At 33.9% G+C, this 25041-nt stretch overlaps 1 protein-coding gene across 1 annotated transcript in view; it reads right to left on the bottom strand.

Moving 5' to 3' along the window:
* The window catches only part of CEP128 (centrosomal protein 128), a 95023-nt gene that overhangs the window by 27708 nt on the left and 42274 nt on the right, over positions 1–25041 (bottom strand). Inside the window, exons 16-18 of the mRNA XM_066552710.1 lie at positions 24057–24230; positions 22403–22462; positions 20530–20722 (exon numbers count right to left, since the gene is read on the bottom strand). Of these exons, the coding sequence (XP_066408807.1) occupies positions 20530–20722; positions 22403–22462; positions 24057–24230 (427 nt within the window). The remainder of the gene's footprint in view (positions 1–20529; positions 20723–22402; positions 22463–24056; positions 24231–25041) is intronic.

The following is a 25041-nucleotide window of genomic DNA, read 5'->3' on the forward strand; positions in this document are numbered from 1 at the left end:
GGGTTGCTACAACAATCCTGCTACCATCTTCTTTTAAGGCCTAATGTAACCACAGGGTACTTGGGGATTTTTCAAAGCAATGCATCATTATTCTCATGGGGCACAGAACACATCAATTTATAAATTTACTAGAAGAAATAGCATTATTGAAAAAGGAACCTTTAGGCATTGATGGCTCTTCTCAAAAATGAATAATACATGGGAAAACACAACAAGAGAAATGAGATGTAGAAACAAAGATATTCATCAGTATACTCCCTTTTTATTTCTAGCTAAATATGAATATTGCAATCCAATAAGGAACTATAAGCTAAAACTATTAAAAAATCAGATATATTTTAGATGTTTAAAACTGCACAAAATCAGCAGCAAGCTCAGGACATTGTCTGTAAAATTAGGGATCATGCTTTTCTGCAGCCATACAAAAACAATTTATTTACAGTTCCTAAATTCCAAATCATGTAAAGATTATATCTCACTGAGCTATGCATCCGTATACACCAACTGAGTGTCCTTGAAGTTACACTACAGTGACTTAGATGTGACTAATCAAAGTTACAGGAAAAATATAGGTTATGATTTAAAACATTCTGTCAGAATCATTATCTCTAACAGTTTTCCTGACACTGAACCACCACAGTATGTTTCAAAACACTGCAAATACTAAGCTGGAGATAAAGATTATATATTCCATCATACCACACTGACAAGTGAGGAAAAAAGGGTTATTTGAAAGGATTTTTCACACACAAACTCCCCAGTTGTAATTTTTAATGCTGGTGAAAAGTATCAGCAAATAGATTTAGGAGCAGATATTTATTGATTTAAATGAGTAAAATGCAACAGTACTACCTTATTTATCCTAGCTGATCCATTACTATGCCATTAACTAACTAGAATGTTAAAACTCTTTTATGAACTAAAATGTTCAACTCCTTTAGCTTTGTGCTGGGTGTAACAAAGGTGGGAAACAGGACATTGACTTTATAATAACAGGAGCATCAATTTTTTGATTTCAAACACTGCATGACCTGCCATTTTAGAAACTGAAGATAATGATAGACAACATTCCTCTTCACATTCTCAGAGAAGATTGACATGCCAGAGAAAAATCTACAAATTGGACCAATACCACAATTTTATGTTTATCTTCTTCTAGCCAAGGAGAATGCACAAATACAGAAGTGCACACAGAGTCAATTCTTATAGCCATAGATATCTACTCATACAGTGAGAAATTCTAAAATGTGATTCAGTGAGGTGATGAATACATTCACACTACAGTTCAATTTTGAATTCGTAGGCAATATGCTGTAAACTATGCTAGATATCTTCAGGCTACTGGTAGGTCTGACTGAATACTCTCACCTCTCCCTAGCAGTTGCAGATCACACAGGAAAATAAAGAACAACTCACATAATACAAAAAATACAGCTACCATGTGGCACTAAAGCAAGAAATCCAGGTTACTACCAGAAAAGAATGGCAGCTTGGAAAAAAAAATTGTCAGCATAAATTTTGCACCATCAAGCTAAGAAAAGCTCTTCTCCAAAACACAAATCAGGGCTTTCAGTTATATATTAGTAAAATTATTTTGGATTTCCCAAAGTTTGTAACCCTAAACATTAAGGTTTTAAGTTATATAAGTTATATAAGATATCAAACTCTTGAGAAGTCACTGAATTAGACACTCTGATCATATTACCTTTAAATTTGCTTTGATCAAAAATTGTAAGGCTTTTTTATGTCAAGTATTTCCCATCATTCTCACTTCAAATACACAGCCTACAGCATTCACTCATTGTTCGGATATACTTCCCACAAACCTGCTGAACAGATACTGCAGCATTCCTGTAGAAGCACAAGGCAGCCAAGCAGGTTTCCATCAAGTATGAAGGAATTTTCAAGCAGCTGAATATATCAGTTTCTCTCAGCTAGAAATTACTTATCTTGCTCACATCTACACAGCCAAGTTTAATAACATATCACTTACAAGTTCTTCCCTTCACACAATGAATCTGACATGAAGGCCCTATTTTGGGGGCGAATCAAGATATTTCTAGCTGAACCAGTGTAACCAAAGTGTTTCACAAGATAATATATATTAATTCATGTCCAGTAGAGGCAGAACAACTGCGGTTTTGCCCTGCACCTGTGTTAGGTTGTGATGAATGGCTCCACAGTACTGTGACAACTGTCACAACCCAGAAACACTCAATTCTAAAGGATGCTTCAATGAGGCTCAAGCTTCCTACTGTCAGGCCCAACACTACAAATCATCCTGGCACTAAAGCAACTGAGATGTAAAATAGCACTGGCACCTACTTCACACTATTTGAATTGTAACAGTGCTTGCCACACATGCAAGCCATGAAGGGAATTTCTACATAACCATATTATTATCATCTTGAAAGAATCTTATAGAAACAGGTATCTTTTAGAACATTAATTTTTGCTAGTGTGGAACAAGGTCCATACATTATTTGTATTTCAGAATTGAGTGTTTATGTAATCCCATGTGTTTATGTAATCCCAAATTCAGTGTTTATGTAATCCCAAGCGAAATTTTAAAAAGAAAGGAGAAAAAAAGTCTCAAGTGATTTTTAATACTGTTTAGAGCTTTCCTAGTTCATTACCAAACTGTTATATTAATACTGAGCACATTCCACTGTTGTCAAAGATTTTAGTTCAGTTCCCACCACTGCAAGCAATGCAATACTCATGATCACCAAGACCAAAAAGCTGCTTATCAGTATCTAAATCAAAAGTTTTCTCATTCACATTGAAAAAGAGCTCCAGACTTAAAAGAATACCATTTTAAAAAACGAAATGCCTTTTGAAATATTCTTTGCCTTTTCAGCTCCTAGCAATCAATTTATTAGCTGCTGTAGTTCGCAAGTTACATAGTCAAGATTTTAAAATAATATACTTTACAGCAAACTTGAACTTTTTTGAAATGAATTAATTCTTTTGATAACTTTTAGGTATACACTTGTATTTTTACTGTGTAAATTCAAAGCAGATTCTTCAGCTTACAGGGATGCATTGGCTTACCCTAACCTGAAGCAGCATAGAAGAAAGGTGTCAGAACTTAAGAGAAGGAAACAATTCACCGTTCAGATTCCCTAAGAGACTTAATACTATACAAGAAACAGAACTGTTTTCTTTCTACTCCCTGAGGCTTAGGCAGGTCTGACATTTTGTAGCAAAACTTTTAAACATTCGCATCTCCAGTCTGGCCTTGTCTATATTTCTCTATTTGCACAGAAGCTAATTACTACTGCGGGAAAGAAAAGAAAAAACGATAGCTTATAGAAGGGAAATGTAATCATTTAGGAGCTGTGTGGGACAACAGAGAAATGTGATTTAATATTCTCAGAGAATTTCTATTCAAGTTATACTCATGACTTTTAAAAGACTTCTAGGAATGAATGATACATTACTGGATTATTTCCCTTTCACTTTGATTGGTATTTGATGTAGATATGCATATCTCCCACACTTCATTTAGAAAACCTCTTCCAATTTTTTACTTGTCCCAAGAATCAGTCTAAAATTCTCCTCATCAGTTTTATAACCTCACTGTACCTGTCATTAGCCGAACTACTACAGTGTCTGCTTCACAGTGAATTAACAAGTTCAAGAGTGGATACATATATATATATATATTCAAATACATAGCTTAAGAACACAAGATACTTGGCCAAGTTGCTGTAACCTCTTCTATAGTCCAAATATGATTGCATTGGAATAGTTTGTCTGAATATGAGATTAAATATATTAAAAAACTAAACTATAAGGTTACCAATCAAAAAATTTTAAAGTCCCAATGTGCTGCTTTTTAAGAGACCTTTATCAAAAGAATGAGAAGGCTTTTTTCCAAAAGCTTACATGAGATCTTTTAGTTCTATTCCTGGCTCCCCTCTATTCCTGGGAAATTTTCTGTGCTTCATTCAAACATGGCTAAAGAAAATATTTCTCTATCTTCTGACATGAAGCTCAAACAAAGTGCACTGAAATCCATGCAAAATATTCCTATGAACTTTCTTATGAATACAAAAGGTGACGACAGCCCAAAACTTCACTATGTCAGCAACTGCCTAAGGTATGAGCTGGGAGAGAGAGCATGGCTATTATATTTGTTTAGGACCATACTGATTCCCAACTGAAATTAGAGTAGGAGGAGTATGAGGGAGGGTTGTGAATATAGAAGCAGTTAACACATCTTGAAGCAGCTATAAGCATTCTGTTGTTTTGCTTTGAATGACATTTATGTACCAGTGGACATGCTGTAGAGAATTCCAAAAGTTCCTGAGGGACCTTGGGGCTTCTAGTTAAAAACAAAAAATCACTAAAGAACAACTTCCCAAAACAGGCATCACCTCCTAGATGCTTTAGGAAGTTCCAGTAAGTTTCATTAGAAAACAGTTAGTGACACAGAAAAATAAGAAGTTTAACCTTAAAGTGAAAAAATAAAAACATCTCATTCTGGTTCAAAGACAATTTCATTATGAAAATGTGTTCAAGGCAGGTCTTCTAGCTCTGTGGGGCTGAACTTACAAAGATGTGTACACCTATTCATCATCAAGTTGTATATTTATATGTATTTATTGTCCATAAATAAATATACATATATTAGGGCAGCATGCTCATGAATTTTTTACCAATGGGGCATGCAATCAACAAAGTTTGGAGACTAGTACTCAGTATTTAGAACCTTTGAACAATCTCACTGTTGAAGTAAGCAGACTATGGCTGGCAGTTAACATTCAGAATTTTTTTCAATAAAGGCATTTAGTTTTTATAAAGCTGAAATGTTTTCTAGCCCTTTACTCCAAAATTCTTTCTCCTTAATTCACCAAGCAGCATAGATTGTAACACATGGAATTGAGAGTAAAAAAAGCAAAGTTCAAGTAAGAAAAAGGTCAATTGAGAAGGGTGTCTATGGGAAGAGAAACTCTGGTAAGAATGAGGAAGAGAAGAAGGGACTAGAACTATTTACAGTAAAGGGACAGAATGTGTGGCTTATCATTCAAATAGAGGCTCTCCTATGAGCAGAAAATCACATCCAGCATATCTGGATATGTAGCTTTTGAGCCATAAATGACTGGCATAAACTAATCCTGAAGTGCCAAAAACATCTTTGTACGTAAAAGAGGAACAGTCTGTATGTTAATACAAATCCCTACAAAGATTTATCTAGAATTATGAGTGTCATCTCCAAACAGCTGCCACTATGAAAAATTAAGAGGTGGTAACCCAGGTATTGCTTGTTCTCTGAAGTAGTGTCCAAATAAGCAAGCTGAATTACAGACAGAATAGAATCAAGGGTCTCTTCTAGAATCTAGAGAGATGTTACATCAGAATTAACACAGCTGGGATAGCAATAAAGGTATTAACTCGCAGTAAGTCACAACTGCAGAGCTATAGAAAACCTTCTGTTTGCATTATTTGCTCAACTGTTCTCTACAGAGATGTAAAAGCATATAAAAAGCTAATAAAGTCAGACCACTGGAATTTCAGTTTTAGGCAGACTCATTAATCAATCAATTTGTCTCAGTCTTAGGCAGCCACTTTTCCTTGCCAGGAATACTAAATCTTCTATATCAGTGTCCTTGCACTACGGATCTTAACCTGCTTCACTGCTGCAGGATGCCACCACCATAGCTTTTCTTACTGAAGCCTTTACTAAGCCATGACAGAAAAAAACCACTGCAGGCTAGAATTTTCTTTATGCCTCTATTTAACAATTTCTTTAAAAACGCATTTAAATACACATATTTCACACTAAATTAATAATTTAGACAGAAGAACTTTCTTGACTGAAAACAAGAACTTCAGCTATCAAGAATGATACAACCAAAAAAAAAAAAAAAAAACAAAAACAAAACATGAACATGAACAAAATCATGGAAAATTGATCTAGTAAAGCAAAAAGTTTATCGGAACAGCGCGGCTTCTGCCATGAAAATTAAAATGGGATGCACCAAATACCAAAAATGTAGTTGACAATTTTTTTCCCATTATGTTTAATTAACGGCTTGGATAGCTGGTTTGGAAATGGCTTAGGAGTTTCAGGATGCTGACATTTTCGGATTACAAATTATCTAGTTATAAAAACTGTATCCACAAATCTGCAACCTTCTACCAGAAGGTGTTGGTTGAATCTATGCTCAAATTAACGATTTAAACAATATTAAAACACCCCTAATAATTGCAAGTTACCCTCCTCTTGTAACATCCTTTGTGTCAACATTACGGTTTTTTTCCATTTAACATGCTTAAGGATAAAAAAAGGATAAAAGTACAGCAGGAAAAGCCAGCATTGTTACTGCCTATGCCCTCCTTGTACATGAGCTAAGGAACATTGTAACTGCACTTTAAACACAAAATCCAAACCTCAAACAGTAACAATGGCGAAATCCCTCCAGTCATTACAGATTCTGGATTATTCCTTTTATTTGCAGGCAAAAGATTAAAATGTTTTTAACTGCAAAACAAACTTTCCTCATGGCAAAATTTTTAGTACCATTAAAGGTAGTAATAAAATATTAATTTAATTTCAGTCATCGAGACAGTATTTTCAAATTTCATCTTACTTATCATCAAAGGCACATATGCCAGAGACAATTTGTTAACACACATACACATGGTATTTGAACAGTTAAACACTAGATTTGGAGTATGCTGCCATGCTTTTTTTTTGGTTACTATTTATTGAAACATCTATCAGAAAACTCCAGCTCTTCTTTCAGACTATCATTAGAATGGCATGACTTAACTACAATAACAGAAGTCTCTTTTCAGTTATAACTATACAGAATTTCTTATGAGGAAAAAAATATTTAAAACCCTAAAAATAAAGATAATTGAGGAAATAATTGAGATTTACTGCATTTAGAAATTATTCTCAAACAAAACACAAATAGTGACATTCTGAATTTCTGCCATTAAGCATTGTGTGACGATTATTAATGTTTCTAAGGCCTTAAATGTCAATTACTTGATTATACTTCTAGCTGAAACTGTTACCAAATATATAGGTATTGATTACTCATGCAACAGTAGCATAGCCAACCAGTGCTGGAATTCAGGCAATAATGTTCCTACTAGAAATAAATCTTGAGAACAGACTTGAAAAAAAATCTAACATACAATGATTGTGAATAAACACTTCAGATTTTACTTCACAAATTTGGCTGAGAGGCCATCAATTTTCAACCCCAGCAATCTAATAGAACATTTATACTACAATGGAATTCTTTACTAATAGTTTCAAATAAGCTAATTTGGGTACTAATGGCTATGTAATCATTCCTTCTTCGTGTTCCACAGAAACCAGTCCAACCCAGCTGACAGGGTGAGCACCAACTGCTCCAGTTCTGCCAGATGTGCTCAGATCACATCCTAGATGGCATTTGCAGCTGCGTTTGCCAAAATGCAGAGAGGTCACTTTCCTGCCTCTGGTTGTGCATTGCTCTTGCTTACTTTGTCCTGCTTTGGCAAAATGACAAACCTGGACCTCCATAACGTCTTAGTTCATTACAAGAAGAACAGCATACTGGCAAAAAACAGACAGTCCTATGTGGCAAATATTGAGTAATATATGATTATAGAGGGGTCCAAGAGGAGGAGACATGGAACAAGGGATGGAGAAAGTAGCACTGACAGGAGTGAGAGAAACAGAAATAAGCATTCTGCCTTTTGTCTGCAGTGATATTAAATGTCTCCATGAATGGAAAACTGCAGTTTGACCCACTAACTCATGATTCACTTGGATTTGTGTGTGTAAGCTATCATCACACCTGTCTGTAGCACAGATCTATGCAAGGAAATTGACAATGGCTTTTTCTCCCATAGCTTTGGTTAGAAAACCTATTAAATAACCTGGAATGAAAAAAAAATCAGCATTATATAAAATAAAATATAGTAAGAAATGTCTGAAAGCAAGGTCCTCATAATAGTTGACACTTATAACAGAAAATGCAGTTGAACACTTTTATCACTGCATATAATACATAATTCTTATAATTCTCTCCTGAATGAAGAAACATTTCCTTTCTGATAATGAATAAAAGTTTCCAGGAGCACACAGAAAGAAATTGAAATGTAATTTGTTTTCATTTACCAACTGCAAGCTAGAAAGATAATTTGTCATTTCTTGTTTTAGAAAATTATGTTGATATGTTTATGGGCATGGTAGCTATATAAAAATCATGGTATGGCATATGTAAATGACAAACAGGAAATTGAATGCCACTTACTCCAGTGAGCTCTCTCTTAATATCCTAGGATTTTCTTACTTTGATGTTTATCATCCCAACCATATTTATGCGTATCAGCAAATTTCCTTTTGGCTACATCTGAAAGACAGCTGCAGATCTTAATGAAAATACGTACAGAACTGATCTTGGACTATCAGCTAAGGAATGGTCAATGATTGAGGGTATCCAGGTTTTTGAAGCAGCTAGTGCAGCTCATCTGAATTGAAGTAACTGGGCAACCAAAGGAGGCCAACAGCTGCAAGACAGAAAGCGTTTCTAGCCAAAGTTACTTGTTACTTGAGATGAGTAGTTCTCCCAAGCCTAGAAGTGCATTTCTTATTTGGGCTGTTTGAAGATCAGAACTAAACAATCAAATTTGCAATGTTCACAGCATAGGAGAACAGATAATATGGGAAGCTCAGAGATACTGGTCCAGAAATTAGGTTTCCCTACCAATCAGGAAAAAAGGAATTTTTAAGCAGCTTGGATGTTTTGTCAGAAGAGTAAAGCATACAAAAAGCACACATCCTATCTCCATGGGATTCCTTGATAAATGCTATAAGAAAGCTTTGAATTCTACTAGATGGCCCTATGTACCACTAGGACCCAAACAGCTTCTGAGAAAACACTTACTTCAACCAAACATACATACAGAGAGGTCAGTATGTCTTATTGACACCCAAGAAAATGCAACTAGAAATTATATAACTGTCTATTACACATACTACATAGAAAGATGCAATAAACTGAGCTGGCAATTATGAAGAAAGCCATAATAGCAATGTTTACTTGTCATTTTTTCAGCTGCAGTTAGGCTTTAAGTTTATTCCTTGGTGAGACAATCCTGTTTTTGTACTGTCCCACAGTAACTGATGATATACAACTGAGATTTACCAGCTCAGCTGGCAAACATTTTAAGTTTCAGTGAATGGCAGATTTTGACTAAGATCTAAAAAACTATTTTGAAAATTACATTATCTAAATGCACTAACTTATTATTCCTTCTGCGTAGTCAATTGCAAAAATTTACAGTACAACAAGTCCAGTAAATTTTTTCAAGAACTTTTTATACATTGATTTGAGGAAGAAATCTCTCCTATATCCCAAAAGAGAAGATAATATTAAGAGGAAAACTACATATATAATATTATAAATGAATAGCAACATCAGAGCTTTTTCCTTTTCTTTCTCTTGTGCAGTGGAGTATGTGTAATTTTCAACTGACACTTGACTTTCTACTTCTGATCAACAGAATTTCTGGAGACTGATCACAAAAAACCCAAATTTACACTGCTGTTTTAACTGATTTAAAAGGTAAGAAGGCAATTATCTCACAATGGAGATTACATGGAGAAATGTATATTAAGTATGAGCAGTATAATAAATGTACTAGAAAAAAATTGTTATAAAAACACACTGCAAATCTTATTACAAGGTTGATAAGAGCTGCAAATAAATTATGCTTATTATAGAATTGCTTATCCCATTCTCCCAACACTACATAATTTTGACAGACATATTCAAATAGTAATCAAAGAAATGGCAAAATGACTGTCAAAATCCCACAAAAATACCATTGTAAATGGGAGACCACATTGAGTATTCTATATACCTAATCCTTTACCTATTTACATTACAGTTGCACATCTGTTTAATCTCAGCAATGCAAATGCAAGGAACAAACTGAATTTTGCTAAAGTATTAAAATATTTGGTATGTTTTTATATGATGTCTCTTGCAGCACGCATTCTAAGCTATGCTGGCAAACAGAAACTTGCTGGGGCATCATCTCCTAGGTTAGGCATGGGAGGTACCAAGCAAACAGTAAATGTCCTTCTCTGGAAATGCCCCTCATGTATAACTGCTATGAGACATAGGTTATAATGTGCATTGATCTGCTCATGCCTCCTGAGAACAGAGAAAACAACAAAAAACTACTCTCTTAATATACAACCAATATTGAAAATTCATACTGTTTATGTATGGTTTTTATACCCTCTAGCCATCTTTTCAGATGGCTAAATTTCTCTTCCCTTTTGTCTTTATATTACTTATAACAAAATATAATTACAAAAATTAAAGCTCCTGAGACCAAAAGTAAAGGTTTAAGCCTTAGCTCTAAAATATATTTTGTACTGTGAAAATATGGTTCTAAACCTTCTTCAGAAAACAAGAAAATAACCAAAATGAAAATCTAAGTCTGCTTTTCAGAAACTTTTTTCTACCTCTTACCCAGAAGTTTGTATGCTTTTCTGTGGCTTATCTAATTTTACCTTTGTCTAGTATAATTTTCCTTTACTGCAACAACATTTGCTGCCAGAATATTTTTTTGACAACACCTTTTAATTGACACAAGGATCGTATCTTTTTTCTGTATGACAACCTACTGTATTAATAATGACAATAAAATACAAATCATAGACAACCTTCAGTATCAAAGTAATATTTAAAATTAATCATGCTGGGTTTCTCTACTCTGTCGAGCTCTCTGACAGCATCTTTTCCAGACCTACACTTTATACAGTATAATGTCGCAGTGCAACACACAACTGCGCTTCTCTTTTACACACTTGATCATCAAAGTTAATTTTTCCCAAAGCACTAGCAAGATCAGTAACAGATATTTTCCCATTTAATAAAAACTTTGTTTACTGTAAATGTGTGTCCTTCTGCTGCCTTGATGTGTATTTTATACACCAACAAATCAGTTTACTTGAGCTGAAGTACACTAGTATTACAACTTCTTCTGGAATAAACTCTTTCTTTTGGATCTCGTTAGCTCTGCTTAGGCAGTGCAAACAAAGTCTATAGAGCAATTTAAAATAAGGCAGTGCAAACAAATCTTTAGAGCAAATAAAAAAAAGTCATCTCTTACAGGACACAGATTAAAAACACTGCTCAGGAAAAAGAATAAAGTCAGATAATCTTCTTGGAACCAGAGTACACATGCAACTTGCACACTATACTTCAGGGCACACATCAGATGAGAACAGTACATGAGAACAGCAACAAATTTTAAGGTACAAGACACCTGATGCTACTTTTTCTTGACCTGGTGTTATAAAATATTATTCAAATTGGTGATTCAGATGGAGAAAGAAACTACCCAGCTTCTGATGACCACACACATTTACAGAGCTTATACAGCTTTGTAAAAATGCCCTGACTACAGCTGATCCCAGTGACACTATGAGTACTGACATTTCCTCCTAACTGGATGCAGCGTGGTTCCTGGATCTGTCCAATACTATTACACTACTACTCAAGTAGGTTAGATTATTACAAGTTATTGAATCATCATCAACAAAATTCCCAATGAACAAAAAGAAATTAATTATGAAAACCTTATGAGTAGCAACAAATAGAATGCTCAAGTTCAATCACACTATATTTGTACATTACCACTTTAGGAAATATGAGACACTAATTTTATGAACTAAAAGCATTTTATGTTGCCATTCTTATAGTAAGAGCAGATGAACGAATGAAAAATGTATAATCATGCTGCTGAATGGCCCACATAATCATACCATTGATTCTCAATTACAGTAAGGATGGAAATTTTCATAATTCAGTAGTAATAACACTGCCTTTATTGTAAATAATTATTTGGAAATCAAAATTCTTTCCAGATAAAATTACAGCAAGACTGCAAAATACTTACATTAATCAAGTTATTTTAGAAGTCACACACTGAAGTGTTTTAAGATCAGATCAATATAAGAGTTGCAGTGTACTGTAAAGACCTTAGATTTTAAAATACAATCATTCCTGAGACAGCCAAAAAAGAAATCTTAGAAAGCTTTCAGTTTTTATTCCCCTCATCATGCAGTATTCCCACAATATCAGAAGCCAGCCTGAAGATTTTATACCATATACATCTTGTATATAACATACATATATCAGAAAGGACAGAGTATTTTTGTATTTTCAAATTTGAGATGTTTTTGCAACAAGTTAAAAATATTTCAACCTTAAAGTTCATATCTTATCCTACTGTTGCTTATTTTCTCTGTTTCACTGTAATACATGAATAGTGCATGGTACAAACTCATTAAACCAGTCTGTGTAGATAAGTCTCATTGACCAAGGATGAAGTATTAATATTTCTCCAACTTTTAAGAGAATAAGTATGTATATAGTAGAATATTCACATTCCACTCTTATGTAAGAAGCCACTTTAATAAAACATAGCCCAACATACTTATAATCCCTTTAATACACTTGAGAAACATCAGCTCAACATTCCCAACAGCTTGGAGAGGAAAGTCCCTTCTTCCTCAGACACGAGGATGACACAAAGCTATGCAAAACAAACTCACTCCCAAGTTCCATGACTCATGGCTCATGTCTTTACAGAAGCAAGGCATCTGAAAAACTAAGTTCTCTCCCAATTTAAATATGCTTCTGCTAAAAAATAAGCTGGTTTGTAACAGGCATAAAAAACTTTATAGGGTAAACTGTGGGCTGCCAAACAGCTGTAAGCTCATTGCATTACATTCAATAACATCCTAACTTAATTCTGCCCTTTGAGCTCTTCCTTAATAAAAATGTGTTCCATGGATTTTAAGCATGTTGCATTAGAACAAAATCATTTCACTAGGATTTTTTCATTTTATAGTGTGTCTTGCAAGAAATGGTATACTGTCTGATCATTTGATTTGGCAAGTAGAAGCAGTTTCCCATACAGACAACATTCAAGCCTTATTTTCAGAAAATGCTGCTCCTAGAATTTCAATCCAATCAAGCAAGTAATGTTTTACAGCCAAGGCATCAAATACAATTAAAATCAGGAAGACAAAGGTTTTGTCCTGGCAGCTGAAGTACATCCAATATTGATGCAGTATGTACATATGCATGAAGTACATACATATATATTTCAACGAATCTCTTTTCTTGGGTTTGCACTTTGTCTCTTTTTTAGTGGTAGGCACCTCAATTCACCAGGTATACTAAAACAAAAAAAAAAAAAAAAAAAAAAAATATCCACAACAAAATCTTAAGTGTTAGAATTCTGAAACAAAAAGTAAGGTGATAAACTTTACATTTAAATGTTTTTCACTAAACACAGATTTACATACTAGCAATATATAATGTTGCACAAAGGTAATGGTTAAATACTCAAAAATAAGTACTGCAATATGAACATGTGTATTTTAAAAAATAATTCTCAGAGTAGAAAGGTGGTGTAGAATTAAATCCAGCTGAGGAATAGGAGACCAAGCTCGACCCTCAGTTGTCTCTTTTTGTTTTTTTGGTACATAACCACGAGCAGGCACATTCTCTCTGACTCAGATACTGTACCTGTTTAAGCAAACAAATAAAATTTTGTAGCAACAATATTTACTAACAGTAAATGACCTGCAACTCAAGTCCTTTAAAATAGGCAGAAGTATCCAAATGCCCTTGACTATGTTATGGCTTTATCCTAGAGACATAATAGATGCAGACAAGAAAAATACTGTGATATTCTCTGTCCACTCTAAAGAAGATTCAGATATATGTGCCCAGTGTTATGTGTCTGTAGTTTTTAAAAAACTACATAGAGGAACCTGTAATTTAGTAAAAACAATTAGTAGCTAATTGTTCTAATCACTCATACTATATGAACTGCATAGTTAATTTTCTTGTCTTGCTTGGCTCTAAAACATTTTTAAGGATTTTCCCCTTTAACTACAAAATATGTAAAGCATTTAAAAGTACCAATCACGTTCTAATTTTCTTAAAAAAAAAAACAAGAAGGGAAAAAAAGATGTTAGATATACATTTATTACCCTGAACATGCTGATCAGAGTAAATATCTAACCCAGGAATTTGTCATATTTAACCCACTAGAAGGAAAAAAATGGGCAAACAGATTAAATTCCACTTATTTAATTTAATTTTTAAACAGAAAAATCCAAAACCAGCTAGACTTCCTTTTTTTTCCAAGAATTCACTTTAAATGTATATTGTGTAATTAAAATTATTTTGTTGTATACAGTCAACATTAAGAATTGGTTTTACTGATGATCAATTCTTCTCAAAGTGAGGAATTTTTTGGTATTGACAAGAAGTTCCTTTATCAAAGTGAGGAATTTTTTAGTACTGACATAGCACTTAAACTTCAATTTTCCAAATACACCACAGCATTAGGACTCACTTTAGGAAAAAAAGGATCTTAGATATCTTGTTAGCTGAAAGGATAGAAAAGCTTTTAACATAGCAATGAACTACCCTGAAAATCATACTCTATTACAGCCTGAAAAATTCTAGGCAAAACCATTACAACAAGCACTAATTTTGAAAGACATTGAATCTATAACATAGCAAGATGCAAGATTTTGAATACTTCTTTAATTTCAAAAACTTTACTATACTAAATCATAGATAGCATTTTTTTTCATTTCTGTTCAAATTTCAAACATGATTCAGTTGTATTTTAGACTAAGACGGCTTTGACCAAAGGAATAGGCACAACAGGAGAGGAACATAGAGCCCTTGGTTCAGTTTTATTTCCTATAAGACAGTATATTATTTAAATGAACTGACATCTTTTCAGATATTGATGAGTTCCTTCAGGATGTCATTGTTACCTAAAGAAGAATAAATGACAGATAGCATGCTTCTGTTACATACTTCTCAGAAAAATACTGAATTCAATACAAGTGTGTAAGTGCCTGTGTTGCTTGGAGTAGAGTTTTTTTGGTTGGGTTTTTAAAATTTAACAGCCGTAAAATGGCGATATCAGTTTGGTATAGAAACATAGTACATAACCTAAAAGCATCACAGCACCTTTCATATTAATTCAAGGAGTCCTGATAAAGCTGTACAGTTGATTACAAGATTCTCTTTATTACATAGTGTTAAATCACTGTTAAGCTGTTATTGTGCTTATAAAGAGTCCAATGCCATCATTTCAACAGCTGTAAAAAAGCCCAAAAAACCACTAGATCATAGAACACCAGCTATTTTAGCTTGGTTTAAAGATAAAAGTCATAATTCACAAAAGAAAGAAAAAAATGAAATAATACATTTTAATTATTTAATATACACGGAGTCCCCATCCCCCTGGTTACTTTTGTTAATTTTGGTTTAGTTTCTGGTATGTGCAGGTAAACCAAGAAATAAATCTAATAAATATAGTCTCTTACTGTTAATGAGCAGTACAAACTCACTGACTTAAAGGACTCATCATGCTTTCCACACCAAAAAACTGTACATAAGTTTCAGATAATCATCTAAAGTATGTGATTCAGAAAGAAAAAAGAAATCAAAGGAAGTCTTAAAAACATCTTAGCTACAGTTTGATCCCATCTCTTACCTTCTCTTTTTTACAATGGCAGCCATATTTTTATGAGTGCATAAAAAGATAATGTCAAATGAAAATGGTTCCAGAAAACAAATAAATAATTACAGCAATGCATGTCCAGTTAGATATTTCCAGTTTTCCGATTTAAAAAATTCCACAGGGCAGGATTTCTAAATGATTTGGGCTTATTTCCATTCTTCTAAGACTCTGAACGCAGGTTCATTTTGGCAAAGTTTAAAAATAACTTAGAAGTCCTCCCTCCTCCTTCCCCCATCACATTAAAAAAACCAAGCATTATTTAAAGGGCAAGAACACTATTAAGAAGAAATAAATTATTTCAACAGTAATGATTTTCAACTTTATGAATTTTGAAGCTCACTATGAAAACCAAGTACTATGAAAAGTTTCTCTGAAATCCTTCAGATTCCTTCCTGTATGTATGCTTAAAAGAGTGTTCTCTCTAGTTGATGCTCCCATCCACTGTTCAATAAAAGATGACCTGAAAATACCTTGTGATGTTTCTTGTTGCCACAGAAAGGACTCTTGTTCATACAAGGGCAATATCGTGCAATATATGAGAAAAAGAAATTTAATAAAAAAGAAAGGATCAAAGCTGAAAGGGCAGATTCAGGCTTAAAGTTATCTTCAAAACAGCATATGTACTTTACTATGTAATAAAACATAATAGGTGATAATAGAAAGATTTTACACTGTTTTGATTTTCACAGGTTTCCAATCTCATCCCGTTCCTCAGTTTAATAGCAGAGATTGCTCAGTGTCAGTATATTAACATTCAATGTACTGTACTGTTTCTTATTTTAAATCTTTACTCTTTCTGCTTTAGTGTTCTGGACTCAAACAAAAATTGGACTTCCTGACTTAAAACAGAAAAAAACAGAAATATAATTTGAAAGATTAGGTTTTGTCAAAGCAAGGTTTTACCTACATTTTTAATCTACTTTAATATACCAGGCTCTTTTGAGTTTACATTATCCACAGCAGTTGAATAACAGATAATCCTGTCTGAACCTAACAGAAAAAAAAGAAATCAAAATAAACTGATGTCATGCTTCAGGAATCACTTCCCAAAATCTTCACAAATTTTACTTGTTTAAAGTGACGAAACTAAAGGTAACTGTATGATTCATAGAGCTGACACCACCACTAAAACCAGCTAAAATATAAGTCTTTCAAAATTGGATTTTTGTATCCTCAAATATAAGACAATGCACTATGACAAATGCATGAGTGTTAAACTCAATACATAAAGAAAAACACCACACATTTGCCCAGAACAGTTTTGTACTTGTGACAAAGGCATCTAATATTAGTCTATCACAACTCAGGACTACAGCTGTCAACTTCCTAAGCTTTACTTAGCAGTATAAATATATATATATATATATATATATAGCAGTACAGGTATAAGTGTTATACCTACATAAGAGATTCTAAATATACAATAATTCAAATGTGATTGTAGAGCATTATTCCAGTAGACACTGAGAATTGATACAGAATACGTCCTGCATCACTGGGACTTGGTGTAAAACAGTTTTTGCAGAATATTTTGAGATAAATTGAATCAGTCATGCAGTCATGTAAATGCAAGCAGTGCACCTCCTCTTCTTACATCACTACAGCCATACTAACATTGTTTCATTAAAAAAGGAACAGATATGGTCTTCCCAAATATGTCAGGTCTTATTTTGCTAAACATTTATTTGTTGACTGTCTGTGTCTTCTCTGAAGTAGCAGTATATTATCCTGAAACAAGAGAACTGTGCAGACTTCATGTCCACCACTATATAACATATTATGTCTACCTATGTACATGTCAATATATTCCAAGATTTTCTTGGAAAGGCAATTAAAGTATATCTGAGTTTATAAAACCATTGGGTCCACCCAGGATCAAATACAGACTTTCACTAATTTGAATGATGAGCTTTTCAGACTACACCATCTGGCTAGATCATATAGAAATACAATAAATGAAAGAAATTTGTGCCAGGTCTTGGGTACAATTGCTGACAATGGCATTCCAAAAAATAATAAAATTCTTGTTAGCTAAACTAATTTTTAAATTGTTCTTAAGAACACCATGACATGCTCAGTGATTCCAGAATGCAAATTAATTTCTTAGTTAAGAAACGGGAACTTATGCATTTTATTTCCTCAGACCTTTGTCTATTTCCTTAACATACTGAATACCTAGTGCAATAAATTTGATTCTAAGACCAAAATCACTCCAAGATGAACACAGAATCCAGGTTGTTACTGAAATATCCCATTGTGTAGCATGCTAGATAAATACCTTGTTAAGTAGTGAACTGCATCCAAAGTACCAATCTGCAAACCTGAAATCAGAAGTCACATCCTCTTCAATTCTTCTGTATTTATAAATATTGCTAGACTTCTGAATTTCTAAACTTACCATCATGATACTCTTATCAAGAATAGAAGACAAATGTAGCTGATCTTGAAGCATCTCCAGATAACTATGAAACTTCTGCTACTCTGTAAACAATCCTGAAACTCTGTGCTTCACAACTGCATTTTGCTTCATTCATATTCTCTCATGGATGATTCTCTGTGTTAGCTTACTTGTATTTGTCAGGATTATACCACATGGACAGCCAGTTTATATCACCACAGGTACCACTGTGATAATGTTAACACTTCTACAGAGATTTGTAAGTAGGTTTTAAAACCCTACAATATCCCAGCTATTTACAAATGCCTTGGTGAAGAGAAAAGACAAAAAAATACATAGTTAAACGTTTTAGTAAATCTATTTAAGCTAATAAAATTTCCTTAAACATGTTCATCAACAAAGCAATTTAAATATTTATGCCACCTACTTTTGATATGTCCACCATAAATCTCTATTTTTATTCTTTCTCCCCAAAAATCTCCATGAATAAATTACATCAGATCCACAGAAAGGAAATTAAAAAATCAATTTCTTGAGAATACAATTTCTCTGTCTTATTTTCATAAGTTTTGATTTATATGAACTTAAATTAATGGACTATTTTCAGACTATATCAGGTACTTAGATAAGTGGTTTGTGTCAGGGGGGGACAGTCAACCACATCCATGGATATTCATGGTTATCACAGAATCTGATAAAACGCTCCATCTAAACTCCGCATCATTGCAACAGAAAATATTTTCATCCATTTGATCAAATTTGACTTAATATCTATTTCATTTAGCAATACCTTAAAGGATACTTTGGTGTTAAAAAAAATAAAGTGAAGGGCTTTCTTAATCAATTAAAGACATTCTGCCTTCATTTGCTTTATTCCTGTACCTGGGATTTGCCTGTGATTTCATTACTGGGTGCCTTAGTATTGTGTAAATACTTCAATTTTTTATGTTTAAGTAAGAAAAGCCAACCAGCATTCTGTATCCTTAATTTAAATTTTTTATCATTTTGATGGATTGCTTTCTCCTTTTGGCTTAACACCTTTTTTATGCTTTTAGCTGTGTTTTCTTTTTTCCCTCTGGGAAAGTAGCTTTTCCAAATTTCATGTTCAAGTCATTTATCCATTCAACTATTTACATGTTTACATTCTTGTATTACTTGCTTCATAATCAAGGCTGGGCTTCTCTCTCAGTATGTAAGAGTATTCACTCAAATTATAAAAACAGTCAGACTCTGTCTTGCACCCTTTTTTAAATAAAAACCCCTTTTAAACATTTACATGTATCCCTTAGTGAATGACAGTACTCAAAACTCAGATGAACAGATATGCATTCCATTATTTCTCTACCTTCTGCAACTTCTGAAAAATAACTGGTTTGGTATGATGAAGATCATAATTTTCAAATTAAAAAGAAAAATCTAAGCTGACATGACTGTAAAACAAACCAATTAAATTCACATGGAGATTGTAAATCCATTATTCTTGCATACACTGTCACACGCACTATCATGACATGCACATGTCAAACAAGATAGAAATAAAATAAAAAAAAAACCCAAGTGATGTACAGTATCACTGCTCACCACCAAGCAATGTCCAGCCCCTTCTCCAGCTGTGATTGGCTCCTCCCAAATTCTCCTGTGTTTGTACACTGGGAATAATAGTCTAATACATGGAATATACCTTTGCCAGTTCCCCTGGCCTCCCCATGTTCCCTTGCAGCTATTTGTACACCATCTCACTATTAGAGCATGGAAAACTGAAAACTGCTTGACTTAGATTGTAACAACTAAATCATCAGTGTGTTTTCAACATTACTATCCATATTAGAACCAGAACACAGCATGTTTCAGCTACTAGGAAGAGAATTAACTTTGTTCTTGCCAAAACCAAGCAGTTTTGTTTTTTGTTGCAATTTACAAAACGTTTTCAATTAGTCAACTGCTAGAAGCTGTAACTACATTTACTAAAAGTTTACACTTATCTGAATCGACATTAATCAGCACAAAGCGACAACGAACAAAATAATGAAAGAGAATACTTATTCTGCCCAGTTCTATCAGTATGGAGTCCTGAATAAAGGCCGGAACAAGATTTCTGAAGAAAATCTAAAAGGTGACACCTTTCTTCCAAAACTGAGGGAACAGAATACAATGAAAGATCGTACCATGACACAGTGAGCTATGCAATAGCAGTCTAACTCAGACTGCCTCAGATTCTTGTATAATCTCTTTTTGCCCAGGTCGTGCAATGTCCCAGATGGTACAGCTAGGAAATCATTTCTCTATCCACTGTGCATGATGTAAACTCGTGTGTTACTCAGCCACTGTATGGGTTTGAAACGTAGCTGATTGCATTTGCCTTTTTTGTCAGCAAGGGAAAATAAAAAACCACAAACAAAACATTATTCTTGGTTGGCACTAGCCCATTGCAGTTTGAAATAATTAGTTGATAAAATGACTGTGCCATGGAAATTATAATTAATAGAGTATTAAATTCTTTATCCCTTTTATTAACAAAAAAGGAATCCGTAACATACCTCTTTTTTCTCTGTGAACTTCTTCCAAAAGTTTTTCCTGGCTTTTTATCTGTTTAAAGAGAGACTGATGTTCAGTCTCCTTTATCTGTGTAAAGTGCTTGAGCTGTTCTCGGCTCTGCAGCAAGTAGCATCGCAGCTTTTTTTCCTTACTTTCTCTTTCCTTTACCTCCTCACAGAGCCACTGAAGCTTAGTCTACATTTAAAACAAAAGGTACAATAAAAAGTAAAGAATTCTAATAAAAATGAGAGGACATAAATGTTCACTGACCAAATGATCTTTGGAGTCACAGATTACTCATTTTTAGCTATCTGAACAATAATAACAGAGGGCATTCAGATAGATTAAAAGAACATAAGTTGATTTTCAAGAGACCCAAAGGACATATTTTGGTTGATAATTATATGTGAAAAGTGATTTTCGTTTATATTATTTTATTTCTTTTAAATCAGAAGCATGAATTTGCTAGGGTAGATATGGAAATTCACATTGAATTAGTGCACACATAGACACCAAGAGATAGGCCTTCCTTCCAGAGTACCTTTTTCTCTCATTTTAAAGTTGGCAGAATTTAAAATATTTCCCCTTTCTAAAAAAGTGACATCAATCCTTTCTAGTCAGCAAAAGTCAATAATTAAGGTTCTCAGAGGAGAAAAAGATCTCATTGATAAGATTGTGATCAATTTAGTAAATCTGGAAGTGATGAAATGGAATACAATATGGAAATTTTCACACAGGATTTAAAACCAAAAGAAAATAGAAGTGGCACTTTAAGCAGTCATTCATTCTAAACTTCCCTCTAGCAGCTAAACAAACTTAGGTTTGCAAAGTATTAATAGGTGGTCTTTGAAAGTTCTTTTTAATAATATGTCAGTGTCACTTTTTCAAATGAAGAAAACGCTTCCTCCATAACATTTCTCCTTTGATTCCAATCTTATTTCTGTTATCTATGGTGGAAGTCTTTCTTGGTCTACAAGTCTTACACAGACCACATGCCATGAATAATCTCTTATATGCAAACATTTGCAATTTTTTTTCCTTAAGTCAATTCTCCTGTGGCTTTGACCTTTCTATATGAAGCAAAACCACCAGCTGTCTTCCACAGTTTGTGATCTATTTTTATCATGAGAAATTTACTTCTTTTAAAAGATACTGGGTAAGAAGTGTGCTATGTGTATGAGCTAAGGGAGCTGGAGGAAAGCTGCAAAGTGAAAGGCAAGATTTATGACTTACAGTCATCACCTTGAAGATGTTCTCAAGCATGTGTGCCCCCATATTATAGGATTTGAAAGCTTCAATGGGGAAAGAAAAATCATTCATTTTCCAAGAATCCAATCTAATAAATTTTAGAGTGAACAAATACCGGCCTTATTTAAAATAATTTCTAGCCTTGTGATAATGCTGTAAGAAAAACTTAACCTGCTGACTAGAGCATTCTCATGCTTTACTCAAAAAATTTGAACCAGATCTAAAGGCTATCACTGCTCTTACTTCAATGCCTTTTTTTTTTGTGAAAACAGCATTGCTACTTATTTTGCTATAGAGATGCCTATTTCTTGTTGATAGAAACATTTGGAAAATTATTCTATCAGTTGAAATAAAAGTCTGGAAATATCAGAATAATTGCCAAAGGAAGGCTTTTGTATTTTTTCTTTTACCCTTGAAATGCCATTTTAAATGGACTTTTGACTAAACCTGATCCATCCATTCAAAGACTCACCCCCTCACTCAAGTGTAATATAGGGTTAGGGCTGAAAAGGACCTTAAGGATCATCTAGTTCCAACTCCCTGATATGTGTAGGGACACTTCCCACTACATCATCAAATGCTGAATATTAGCTTACTCAGTAAAATTTCAGGAGGTTTGACTATTACCTTTGTTTCTGCTAACCAGCGATGAGGATCATTCAGTACTGTTGGTGTAAGGGTTATTGCCTATGAAAAAGCAGGTGACAAAGAAACAGACATAAAACGGGAATTAGGCATAGAAGGAAGAAAGTCTTTTCTGCTTACTGGAAATTCATCAAAGAAATACATTTCTTATCAAGGAAGATTAAGCCTAGTGCTTGACTTCTCTCAATACAAATATTTATCCATTAAATTCCTCCTGCTTACCCAAGTTGCAGTGGCAACTTCTTGAAGTAAATGGTGAAACTTTTTAGAAACCTTAGCAATACCTGAAGTACTAGGCAGAGGAACAATATTATAAAAGAAGACGTTTATCTTTAAAAAAAATGAAAATTCATACCAGGACCACAAAACTAACTTTTTTTTCACATTAACTGTCTAGTCAAAAACTCACATTCAGAACTGGTTTAAGTTGGCCAGCAATAAGAAACCAAGTAGAATTGTATAAACAGGGATCTGCAAAACCTTATCCAGAAACCAAAAAATCTTCACAAGGTGAGCAACAAGTCCAAGAAGGCATGGTTCAATGATCCAAAATCTGGCAATTACAGCAGATTATAAAACTTAATAAAAAAAACCTATCTGTAAGGATACAGAGGAGAAAGCTTGTTTGTCAAATACATTTTCTTAGAATTTTCATCTAGTTTTGTGCTGCAATACACCAACTCCATGTATAAGTGGAGAAATGGTGTCAATCGTGAAAAAAAAAATCTATTTCAAAAGCAGCCCAGTCAAATGACCAAGAGCTACAAAGTATTTTCTGTTTAAACAGCAAGACACAAAAAATATGTAATCTGAATGTACTCTGGGTTGTAGCTAAGGCCAAAAAGCCACTAGGTCAAGCACTTGTAAGTGTGGCGACAAGCTGAGTCAGACAGTCTCTGTTCTCACTATTCTCAGAAATGTACAATGTTGACTTAAGAGGATCAGTCATGTAGAATCATATGGAGGGAGCAAGACTGGTTTCTGTACTTGGGGAGCAAATGAGAATGCTCAGAAGAAAAGCTACAGGGAGACGGGGGTTGAAGGAGAAGTAGCAAAATAAAAATTCCAGCAAGCTACCAGTTTCCTGAAAATTTGAGTCTGAGTTTTCTGGATACAAGGACCTGCTCCTCAAAAGAGGAGGGCATAAACTCTTTCCATTTTCAGTATTCAGTTCTCTACATAAAAAAACAAAGCATCCAAGTGATTTTTTAACAAAAAATTTCTTTCATTTTCTCCCAGTTTTAAAAGCATTTTAGGCCCTTCTTAAGGATTTCCCAATTCTAGGAACATGGCCTAAGAAAACCTACCTCAAAACTTTGGCTATTAAAAGGTCCTTTCACAGAAACAAAAGAACTATTTCTCAAAAAAGAAAAAAAAAGGAAGTAGTACCAACTAATGCATGGACAGTCCTTCATAGTATCCCATAATACACAGCAATGTCCCTCTGTACCAGCTAAATACCCATAATTCTGTCAGAATGATTATCTATGCAACAGTGAAAACAATGCATGATAATAAATTTTTGATAAACAATTTTTTGATAACAATTGATAAACAAATTTTTGATAACAATTGATAAACAAATTTTTATCAAGAAAAGAACAAAACCTGCAGCAAACTTAAAATTTAGAATTACTTTGAATTTCTCCATGGAGTCCCGAGAAAAGATTTCACAAGCAGCATCAATTTCACTTCCTATCATGGAGAGAATGGATTGCTGTTCCATTTCTAATTGACGTAGCTGATCTTTAAACTGCAGTCTGGCCTCACTCATCTTTCTCAAATGATCTTCATTGCTGATCTGTTTTTCCTGGAGTGAAAAAGGAAAAACAAAACAAAGTTAAGTAATTGCATTAATAATACATGTCATCAGCCATGTATCATTCAATCTCATAATCAGACCATACTCAGTCATGCTAAGTTCAACTGCTTGCCTTGGAAAAATAATACCTTCTAATAGCACTGGTAAGTTCCTCCCTTGGTTCTCCTCATTATGCTGTAAATCAGTTATGAAGAAACTCCTACCAAATCCAAACTCATCAATCATAAAGCCTATTTTCAAAGTCAAAAATAGATGTTCTAATACAAATCTCCTCATGAGTAGAAAAAGAGCCCAGACTAAATACTCCCATTATTATCTTTTGCCCTGAATCTGTTGTAGGCATGTAATCTCTACTGTCAGAAAAGAGATCCCAGAAGGAAAATTTTATTGCAGTCAGTGTGCCCTCCAAGGAAAACTACTCAAAGAATATCTCATAGGAGAGTGAGTGGCACTGAGGAAAGTGTTTTATGTTATCAGCTAATGTCAGAAAGTTGATTAAATATATTACAGGTTTCTAAAATTCAGATTATCTTCTTTTATATCTATGATAGAGCTGCCATAAAATCAAGCAAAACTGCTGCTAGATTACACAAAATATTGAATTATGCATTATAAATAATATAGAAAAACCTATTCTGTGAGAATAAGTCAAATGGAAACACACCTGTCTGCTGCTGAGATCAGGAGGATGTAATGCAGCAAAGGGCAAACACTTTAACTGTGAGTTGCACCAGGAATGGTGAGAACAGCACGGATTTCAAAAATTTTTTAATTGTGGACCTCCACAATGACAAGGTAC

This window comes from Molothrus aeneus, chromosome 6 (assembly GCF_037042795.1).
Source record: "Molothrus aeneus isolate 106 chromosome 6, BPBGC_Maene_1.0, whole genome shotgun sequence".
NCBI lineage: Eukaryota > Metazoa > Chordata > Aves > Passeriformes > Icteridae > Molothrus > Molothrus aeneus.